This window comes from Coregonus lavaretus (assembly GCF_964263955.1).
Source record: "Coregonus lavaretus genome assembly, chromosome: 4".
Classification (NCBI taxonomy): Eukaryota; Metazoa; Chordata; class Actinopteri; order Salmoniformes; family Salmonidae; genus Coregonus; species Coregonus lavaretus.
This window is the reverse complement of record NC_139991.1, coordinates 61,314,243-61,325,261: the sequence shown is the minus strand read 5'-3', so window position 1 is coordinate 61,325,261 and position 11,019 is coordinate 61,314,243. Positions and strand designations below refer to the sequence as shown.

The 11,019-nt window shown below is 47.6% G+C and overlaps 1 protein-coding gene across 1 annotated transcript in view; it reads right to left on the bottom strand.

Annotated features, from left to right (window-relative positions):
- The window catches only part of grk3 (G protein-coupled receptor kinase 3), a 69,898-nt gene that overhangs the window by 12,098 nt on the left and 46,781 nt on the right, over nucleotides 1–11,019 (bottom strand). Inside the window, exons 6-11 of the mRNA XM_084158976.1 lie at nucleotides 4,673–4,734; nucleotides 3,005–3,056; nucleotides 2,697–2,788; nucleotides 2,450–2,549; nucleotides 2,199–2,277; nucleotides 231–361 (exon numbers count right to left, since the gene is read on the bottom strand). Coding sequence (XP_084015102.1) covers nucleotides 231–361; nucleotides 2,199–2,277; nucleotides 2,450–2,549; nucleotides 2,697–2,788; nucleotides 3,005–3,056; nucleotides 4,673–4,734 — 516 coding nt within the window. The remainder of the gene's footprint in view (nucleotides 1–230; nucleotides 362–2,198; nucleotides 2,278–2,449; nucleotides 2,550–2,696; nucleotides 2,789–3,004; nucleotides 3,057–4,672; nucleotides 4,735–11,019) is intronic.

Below are 11,019 nucleotides of genomic sequence, written 5' to 3'. Positions count from 1 at the left end.
AGAGAGAGAGAGAGAGAGAGAGAGAGAGAGAGGAGAGAGAGAGAGAGAGAGAGAGAGAGAGAGAGAGAGAAGAGAGACAGAGAGAGAGAGAGAGAGAGAGAGAGATGAGATGAGAATGTGAGGGAAGGATCAATAAAAATAAAGGAGGTATACACCAGTCTGAGGTCTATGTAGACAGAAAAAACAGAAAGAGGGGGGAGGTGATTAAAAGGAGGTATGGAGTGCCCTACCTTGAGGTCTCTGTAGACTACGAAGCGGTTGTGCATGTGTTCTAGTCCCAGGATGATCTCTGCTGCATAGAAACGCATCTCCTTCTCACTGAACACACCATGCTGAGACAGGTGGTAGTGCAGGTCCCCTCCTACACACACACACACAGAGGGAAAAAACAGTCACTGAACAAAGTGTGCTGAGACAGGTGGTAGTGCAGGTCCCCTCCTACACACACACACACAGAGGGGGAAAAAACAGTCACTGAACAAAGTGTGCTGAGACAGGTGGTAACACAGGCCCCCTACTACACACACACACACACACAGAGGGGGAAAAACAGTCACTGAACACAGTGTGCTGAGACAGGTGGTAGTGCAGGTCCCCTCCTACACACACACACACAGAGGGGGAAAAAACAGTCACTGAACACAGTGTGTTGAGACAGGTAGTAACACAGGCCCCCTACTACACACACACACACACACACACAGAGGGGGAAAAACAGTCACTGAACACAGTGTGTTGAGACAGGTGGTAACACAGGCCCCCTACTACATACACACACACACAAACAAACACACAGTTAATACCAGTCACTGAACATATCGTGCTGAGTGTAACCGTCCCTTCCCACACACAGGGGTGAGTCAGCATGACCTAATAAGAAGTATGACCCAATTTATCAGTATGATCTAGATTCCCCCCCCAAGACACACACACACAGAATAAGGCAGCACACAGTGATATCATAGTGAATGTTCAGAGCTATAGTCTAATCGATAGCTCAGTCATTATGTTAACTGCTGTCTAAATGTGATCCATTTTACATTTTAACATTTTAGTCATTTAGCAGACGCTCTTATCCAGAGCGACTTACAGTTAGTGAGTGCATACATTTTCATACTGGCCCCCCGTGGGAAACGAACCCACAACCCTGGCGTTGCAAGCGCCATGCTCTACCAACTGAGCTACCGGGGACCCTGATTCATGGTCAGTGTGTGTGTGTTAACTGCTGTCTAAAAGTGATCCATGGTCAGTGTGTGTGTGTTAACTGCTGTCTAAAAGTGATCCATGGTCAGTGTGTGTGTGTTAACTGCTGTCTAAAAGTGATCCATGGTCAGTGTGTGTGTGTTAACTGCTGTCTAAAAGTGATCCATGGTCAGTGTGTGTGTGTTAACTGCTGTCTAAAAGTGATCCATGGTCAGTGTGTGTGTGTTAACTGCTGTCTAAAAGTGATCCATGGTCAGTGTGTGTGTGTTAACTGCTGTCTAAAAGTGATTCATGGTCAGTGTGTGTGTCTTAAGTGTTGTCTAAAAGTGATTCATGGTCAGTGTGTGTGTGTTAACTGCTGTCTAAATGTGATCCATGGTCAGTGTGTGTGTGTTAACTGCTGTCTAAATGTGATCCATGGTCAGTGTGTGTGTGTTAACTGCTGTCTAAAAGTGATTCATGGTCAGTGTGTGTGTCTTAAGTGTTGTCTAAAAGTGATTCATGGTCAGTGTGTGTGTGTTAACTGCTGTCTAAATGTGATCCATGGTCAGTGTGTGCGTGTTAACTGCTGTCTAAATGTGATCCATGGTCAGTGTGTGTGTGTTAACTGCTGTCTAAATGTGATCCATGGTCAGTGTGTGTGTGTTAACTGCTGTCTAAATGTGATCCATGGTCAGTGTGTGTGTGTTAACTGCTGTCTAAATGTGATCCATGGTCAGTGTGTTACCACCCGCAGACTGAATCCATTAGAGATTGTCTGGAGCTGCAGCCTTCTTAACCCCCACACCCACACCAGAGACTGTCTGAGTGGCGCGTCAGCCCAGAGGGAGCAGAGAGCCACCAGTGATGCCCTGTCCCATTCTGTGTGACAGTGTACTTCAACATGCTCCTCAGTGGGACAGACCTCTACAATGAGACTCCTCCTGGTGACTGGAGTCTCACCTGCAGGTCAAACTAGTTGAGACCTTTCACCTTTCAGGGGTCAGGAGTCTTACCGTTCATCAGATCCAGAATGAAGCAGAGTTTGTCTGGTGTGTGGAAGGCATACGTCATACACACTATGAACGGACAGTCCTAGAGAGAAAGCGGGAGGGGTTGAGGGAAAGAAAGAGGGAATAGATGTTTTAAATGTGCTTAGATAATGTCAGACATAGGTCAATCTGAAAATGATACTCCTTTGCACTGTGTATGTGAATATACATATGTATAGACAGAGTCTGGACAGAAAGGTGTGTGTTATACTCACCCCTGTGCTGACAAGTGACAGCATTATTCTCTCGTTCAGAGCCAGAGTCTCTCCCTGCTTCATCTTGATCCTCTTCTTATCCAAACACTTCATGGCATACCTGATACACACACAATCATTAACATGTATTTGACCTTACTGGTGCTCTACTGCTGAGAGCCCATTGTTCCGGTTGGCTCTTATGTTTACTTTCTCCACTTTAACCATCCCTCTTTCTCGGTACTCGTTTATGCTCCTGCATACTCACATCTTGCCAGTGTCAGCCTTCCTGCAGCCGTACACCTCCCCGAAACCCCCCCGACCAATGATACGATGGACACTGAAGTCATTCATCGTCAACTGGAGAGAGGAGAGAGAGAGAGATAAAAAAGTGAGAGAGAGGGAGATGTAGAAAGAGAGCGAAATGGAGAGAAAGAGAAAGAAGCTGATATGACGTTACACTTCAGACAGTAGGCAATAAGAAGAGGTCATAGAAAGGCCTTCCACAGGCAAAACATCAATACGATCCATACAGTAAGTTACAATACCACGCACACAAAATACAACGCTACTCACATGGATGTTCAGCTCCACATTCTTCCACTGGCAGAAACGAGTGAACTTGTCACTGATGAAAGAGAGAGAAAAAAAGAACAATGAGGAGAGGTAGAGCGAGACATAGAAAGAAGGAAAGCAGTTGGCCTAGAGGTTGGAGAGGTAGAGCGAGACATAGAAAGAAGGAAAGCAGTTGGCCTAGAGGTTGGAGAGGTAGAGAGAGACATAGAAAGAAGGAAAGCAGTTGGCCTAGAGGTTGGAGAGGTAGAGAGAGACAGAAAGAAGGAAAGCAGTTAGCCTAGAGGTTGGAGAGGTAGAGAGAGACAGAAAGAAGGAAAGCAGTTGGCCTAGAGGTTGGAGAGGTAGAGAGAGACAGAAAGAAGGAAAGCAGTTGGCCTAGAGGTTGGAGAGGTAGAGAGAGACAGAAAGAAGGAAAGCAGTTGGCCTAGAGGTTGGAGAGGTAGAGAGAGACAGAAAGAAGGAAAGCAGTTGGCCTAGAGGTTGGAGAGGTAGAGAGAGACAGAAAGAAGGAAAGCAGTTGGCCTAGAGGTTGGAGAGGTAGAGAGAGACATAGAAAGAAGGAAAGCAGTTGGCCTAGAGGTTGGAGAGGTAGAGAGAGACATAGAAAGAAGGAAAGCAGTTGGCCTAGAGGTTGGAGAGGTAGAGCGAGACATAGAAAGAAGGAAAGCAGTTAGCCTAGAGGTTGGAGAGGTAGAGAGAGACATAGAAAGAAGGAAAGCAGTTGGCCTAGAGGTTGGAGAGGTAGAGCGAGACATAGAAAGAAGGAAAGCAGTTAGCCTAGAGGTTGGAGAGGTAGAGAGAGACAGAAAGAAGGAAAGCAGTTGGCCTAGAGGTTGGAGAGGTAGAGAGAGACAGAAAGAAGGAAAGCAGTTGGCCTAGAGGTTGGAGAGGTAGAGAGAGACAGAAAGAAGGAAAGCAGTTGGCCTAGAGGTTGGAGAGGTAGAGAGAGACATAGAAAGAAGGAAAGCAGTTGGCCTAGAGGTTGGAGAGGTAGAGAGAGACAGAAAGAAGGAAAGCAGTTGGCCTAGAGGTTGGAGAGGTAGAGAGAGACAGAAAGAAGGAAAGCAGTTGGCCTAGAGGTTGGAGAGGTAGAGCGAGACATAGAAAGAAGGAAAGCAGTTGGCCTAGAGGTTGGAGAGGTAGAGAGAGACATAGAAAGAAGGAAAGCAGTTGGCCTAGAGGTTGGAGAGGTAGAGAGAGACATAGAAAGAAGGAAAGCAGTTGGCCTAGAGGTTGGAGAGGTAGAGAGAGACAGAAAGAAGGAAAGCAGTTGGCCTAGAGGTTGGAGAGGTAGAGAGAGACATAGAAAGAAGGAAAGCAGTTGGCCTAGAGGTTGGAGAGGTAGAGCGAGACATAGAAATAAGGAAAGCAGTTGGCCTAGAGGTTGGAGAGGTAGAGAGAGACAGAAAGAAGGAAAGCAGTTAGCCTAGAGGTTGGAGAGGTAGAGAGAGACATAGAAAGAAGGAAAGCAGTTGGCGTAGAGGTTGGAGAGGTAGAGGAGTCCCCGCCCTACTGACTGTGGAGAAACTCATTTCCGTTTCGACACAAATGGATGAATGGATAATAAAGCTATTTTCTTCTAAATCTGGAGACAATGAAAAAATTAATTATTCTGGCCAGTATGCAACATATTTATTCTACCTTCCTCCTCCCTCTCCCCCGTCTCACCTCTCTATGAACTTCCGGAAGATCATCCCTCGCAGGCTGTCACAGATCTCCACAATGTACGGCTGAACACAAACAGGAGTTAGTGAGTGAGTTTTATTGTCACATGCACAGGATACAGCAGGTGTAAAACAGTACAGTGAAATGCTTAACTTGCAAGTTCTTTCCCAACAATGCACAGTAAAGGTAGTAATATCGATAAGAAGAAGAAGAACACAAGTGAAATACGAGAAGAAAACAAGGTCAGTGCCAGTAGCATCAATACAATGTGCAGGGCTACTGGATTTATTGAGGTAGGCATGTACAGTGCCTTGCAAAAGTATTCATCCCCCTTGGCATTTTTCCTATTTTGTTGCATTACAACCTGTAATTTAAATGGATTTTATTTGGATTTCATGTAATGGACATACACAAAATAGTCAAAATTGGTGAAGTGAAATGAAAAAAATAACTTGTTTCAAAAAATAAATAACGGAAAAGTGGTGCGTGCATATGTATTCACCCCCTTTGCTATGAAGCCCCTAAATAAGATCTAGTGCAACCAATTACCTTCAGAAGTCACATAATTGTGTGCAATCTAAGTGTCACATGATCTCAGTATATATACACCTGTTCTGAAAGGCCCTAGAGTCTGCAACATCACTAAGCAAGGGGCACCACCAAGCAAGCGGCACCATGAAGACCAAGGAGCTCTCCAAACAGGTCAGGGACAAAGTAGTGGAAAATACAGATCAGGGTTGGGTTTCAAAAAAAGATCAGAAACTTTGAACATCCCACGGAGCACCATTAAATCCATTATTATAAAATGGAAAGAATACAGCAACACAACAAACCTGCCAAGAGAGGGCCGCCCACCAAAACTCACAGACCAGGCAAGGAGGTCATTAATCAGAGAGGCAACAAAGACACCAAAGATAAACCTGAAGGAGCTGCAAAGCTCCACTGCGGAGATTGGACTATCTGTCCATAGGACCACTTGAAGACGTACACTCCACAGCCCTGGGCTTTACGGAAGAGTGTCCAGAAAAAAGCAATTGCTTTTTAAGTAAACACGTTTGGTGTTCGCCAGAAGGCATGTGGGAGACTCCCCAAACATATGGAAGAAGGTACTCTGGTCAAATGAGACTAAAATTGAGCTTTTTGGCCATCAAGGAAAACCCTATGTCTGGCGCAAACCCAACACCTTTCATCACCCCGAGAACACCATCCTCAAAGTGAAGCGTGGTGGCAGCATCATGCTGTGGGGATGTTTTTCATCAGCAGGGACTGGGGAAACTGGTCAGAATTGAAGGAATGATGGATGGCACTAAATACAGGGAAATTCTTGAGGGAAATCTGTTTCAGTCTTCCAGAGATTTGAGACTGGGATGGAGGTTTACCTTCCAGCAGGACAATGACCCTAAGCATACTGCTAAACAACACTTGAGTGGTTTAAGGGGAAACATTTAAATGTCTTGGAATGGCCTAGTCAAAACCCAGACCTCAATCCAATTGAGAATCTGTGGTATGACTTAAAGATTGCTGTACACCAGCAGAACCCATCCAACTTGAAGGAGCTAGAGCAGTTTTGCCTTGAAGAATGGGCAAAAATCCAAGTGGCTAGATGTGCCAAGCTTATAGACGGAAGTTAAAGCTTGGTCGCAAATGGGTCATGAGAGCAAGCAGATGCGTCGGGAGAGGTCGCGTTTTTCTCTAGCTGGAGGTAAGCAGGAGGTAAGCTTCTCATATGGTGTTGAGTAAAGCTTAACCATGTATTAGATCGTAGGTAGGTAGTTAGCTGTAGTTAGGTATTGTATTTATTATAGGTTAGTAGTGTTGTTATTGTAGGTTTCCGTAGGTAATTGTAGGTTAGTATCGAAGCACGAGGCTAGCTAGCTAGCGGGTAGCTACTGGTATCGATTAGCAACGCTGGAGAGCTGTTTCCAATGTTAATGTAGTCCTAGCCATCGTTTAATTTTTGCTGCGTTATGCGTTATGAAAGGAACTAGACACGGACTTGAATTATCTGTTTAGTGTGCTAACACACTCTTGGCAGTTTGTTGTAACCAAGTATTGATGCTAAATTGTGTGTTAATGGATGCTAGCCTGCAAGTTAGCTACGGCGTCATAGCTAGGCATCGTGGGTTGTTGTGGGTAGTTACTGTGTCTTGGCAGTGCCGGCTGTAGCACGAAGCGAGCTACCTAGCCGTTTTTTCGAACAGAGTCAGAGTCAACACAATAGCCATTGTGTGCCGGGTGTAGCACGAAGCTAGCTAGCTAGCCGTTCTGTGTCTTGGCAGCGCCGGCTGTAGCACGAAGCGAGCTACCTAGCCGTTTTTTCGAACAGAGTCAGAGTCAACACAATAGCCATTGTGTGCCGGGTGTAGCACGAAGCTAGCTGGCTAGCCGTTCTTCAAACAAAGTCAACACAGTGGCCATTGCTAGCTACCCAACACGACCAGCTAACTGTACGGTAGTAGCTAAATACAATATACTTGTCCTAGCTAGCCAACGTCTAATCATTGCTGCGTCATGAAAGGAACTTGACACAGACACGAATGATCTGTTTAGTGTGTTATCACACTATTGGTGGTTTGTTGTGACCAAGGGTTGGTGCTATACGGTGTGTTATTGTTATTGGATGCTAGCTTGCTAGTTAGCTATGGTGTCATAGTTGAATAAAGTGGGTTGAGTCTATTCCTTTAAACATTGAACCGCTGTGGTTCACAACAATTCTGATTTCTAAAGGTGGAAGTTGGGAGAGTTTTTGTTCGGGTGGTTCAGTGAAACAATTTTAGTTTCTGAGGTAGAAGTTTTTGGTGAGGGAGGCCCTGCTCTCTCCGCTCCCAGATGCTTAGCTCATTTCATTCCGATCTCCTCTGCATTTTTGTAGCCATTTTCTACAGCCTGTCAACTATGCCTCTGCCTATCCCTGTTCTCTCCTCTCTGCACAGGCTACACAAACGCACCACACCGCGTGGCTGCTGCCTCTCTAACCTGGTGGTCCCTGCACGCACCACCCACGTGGAGTTCCAGGTCGCAGGCAGCCTCTGGAACTGCCGTTCTGCTGCCAACAAAGCTGACTTCATCCCAGCCTATGCCAACCTCCAGTCCCTCGACTTCCTGGCGCTGACGGAAACATGGATCACCACTGAAAACACTGCTACTCCTACTGCTCTCTCCTCGTCTGACCATGTGTTCTCGCATACCCCGAGAGCATCTGGTCAGAGGGGTGGTGGTACAGGAATCCTCATTTCTCCCAAGTGGACATTCTCAATTTTTCCCCTAACCCATCTGTCTATCTCCTCATTTGAATTCCATGCTGTCACAGTCACTAGCCCATTTAAGCTTAATATCCTTGTCATCTATCGCCCTCCAGGTTCCCTTGGAGAGTTCATCAATGAGCTTGACGCCTTGATAAGTTCCTTCCCTGAGGATGGCTCACCCCTCACAGTTTTGGGGGATTTCAACCTCCCTATGTCCACATTTGACTCATTTCTCTCTGCCTCCTTCTTTCCACTCCTCTCCTCTTTTGACCTCACCCTCTCACCGTCCCCCCCTACTCACAAGGCAGGCAATACGCTTGACCTCATCTTCACTAGATGCTGCTCCTCTACTAATCTCACTGCAACTCCCCTCCATGTCTCCGACCACTACTTTGTTTCCTTTTCTCTCTCGCTCTCCTCCCACACTACTCACTCTGCCCCTACACAGATGGTAATGCGCCGCCGCAACCTTCGCTCTCTCTCTCCCACTACTCTCTCCTCTTCCATCCTATCATCTCTTCCCTCTGCTCAATCCTTCTCCCTCCAATCTCCTGATTCTGCCTCCTCAACCCTCCTCTCCTCCCTTTCTGCATCCTTTGACTCTCTGTGTCCCCTATCCTCCCGGCCGGCTCGGTCCTCCCCTCCAGCTCCGTGGCTTGATGACTCATTGCGAGCTCACAGAACAGAGCTCCGCGCAGCGGAGCGGAAATGGAAGAAAACTAAACTCCCTGCCGACCTGGCATCTTTTCACTCCCTCCTCTCTACATTTTCTTCATCTGTTTCTGCTGCTAAAGCCACCTTCTACCACTCTAAATTCCAAGCATCTGTCTCTAACCCTAGGAAGCTCTTTGCCACATTTTCCTCCCTCCTGAATCCTCCCCCCCCCCCCCCCCCCCCCCCCCCTCTCTCTGTGGATGACTTCGTCAACCACTTTGAAAAGAAGGTTGACGACATCCGATCCTCGTTTGTTAAGTCTAATGACACTGCTGGTCCTGCTCACACTGCCCTACCCTATGCTTTGACTTCTTTCTCCCCTCTCTCTCCAGATAAAATCCTGCGACTTGTGACTGCAGGCCGCCCAACAACCTGCCCGCTTGACCCCATCCCCTCCTCCCTTCTCCAGACCATCTCCGGTGACCTTCTCCCCTACCTCACCTCGCTGATCAACTCATCCTTGACCGCTGGCCATGTCCCTTCCGTCTTCAAGAGAGCGAGAGTTGCTCCCCTTCTCAAAAAACCAACACTCGACCCCACTGATGTCAACAACTACAGACCAGTATCCCTTTTCTTTTCTTTCCAAAACTATTGAGCGTGCCGTCTTTAGCCAACTCTCTTGCTATCTCTCTCAGAATGACCTTCTTGATCCAAACCAATCAGGTTTCAGGACTGGTCATTCAACTGAGACTGCTCTTCTCTGTGTCACGGAAACTCTCCGCACTGCTAAAGCTAACTCTCTCTCCTCTGCTCTTGTCCTTCTAGACCTGTCTGCTGCCTTTGATACTGTGAACCATCAGATCCTCCTCTCCACCCTCTCCGAGCTGGGCATCTCCGGCGCGGCTCACTCCTGGATTGCGTCCTACCTGACCGGTCGCTCCTACCAAGTGGCGTGGCGAGAAGCTGTCTCCGCACCACGTGCTCTCACCACTGGTGTCCCCCAAGGCTCAGTTCTAGGCCCTCTCCTTTTCTCCCTATACACCAAGTCACTTGGCTCTGTCATATCCTCACATGGTCTCTCCTATCATTGCTACGCTGACGATACACAACTAATCTTCTCCTTTCCCCCTTCTGATAACCAGGTGGCGAATCGCATCTCTGCATGTCTGGCAGACATATCAGTATGGATGACGGATCACCACCTCAAGCTGAACCCTGGCAAGACGGAGCTGCTCTTCCTCCCGGGGAAGGACTGCCCGTTCCATGATCTCGCCATCACGGTTGACAACTCCGCTGTGTCCTCCTCCCAGAGTGCGAAGAGCCTAGGCGTGACCCTGGACAACACCCTGTCGTTCTCCGCCAACATCAAGGCGGTGACCCGCTCCTGCAGGTTCATGCTCTACAACATTCGGAGAGTACGACCCTGCCTTACACAGGAAGCGGCACAGGTCCTGGTCCAGGCGCTTGTCATCTCCCGTCTGGACTACTGCAACTCGCTGTTGGCTGGCCTCCCTGCCTGTGCCATTAAACCCCTACAACTCATCCAGAATGCCGCAGCCCGTCTGGTGTTCAACCTTCCCAAGTTCTCTCACGTCACCCCCCTCCTCCGCACACTCCACTGGCTTCCAGTTGAAGCTCGCATCCGCTACAAGACCATGGTGCTTGCCTATGGAGCAGTGAGGGGAACGGCACCTCTGTACCTTCAGGCTCTGATCAGTCCCTACACCCAAACGAGAGTATTGCGCTCATCCACCTCTGGCCTGCTGGCTCCCCTTCCTCTGCGGAAGCATAGTACCCGCTCAGCCCAGTCAAAACTGTTCGCTGCTCTGGCACCCCAATGGTGGAACAAGCTCCCTCACGACGCCAGGACAGCGGAGTCACTCACCACCTTCCGGAGACATTTGAAACCCCACCTCTTTAAGGAATACCTGGGATAGGATAAAGGAATCCTTCCACCCCCCCCCAATTGTAAAGTGGTTATCCCACTGGCTATAGGGTGAACGCACCAATTTGTGAGTCGCTCTGGCTAAGAGCGTCCGCTAAATGACGTTAATGTGCCCTTGAGCAAGGCACTTAACCCTAATTGCTCCTGTAAGTCGCTCTGGATAAGAGCGTCTGCTAAATGACTAAAATGTAAAATGTTATAGAGACATACCCCAAGAGACTTGCAGCTGTAATTGCTGCAAAAGGTGGCTCTACAAAGTATTGACTTTGGGATGGGTGAATAGTTACACATGCTCAAGTTCTGTATTTTTTGTATTTTTTCTTGTTTGTTTCACCCCAAAAAATATGTTGCATCTTCAAACTGTTAGGCATGTTGTGTAAATTAAATGATACAACCCCCCCAAAAATCAATTTTAATTCCAGGTTGTAAGGCAACAAAATAGGAAAAATGCCAAGGGGGGCTACTGGAGTGATTGAGGTAGGCATGTACATTTAACAGGGCTACTA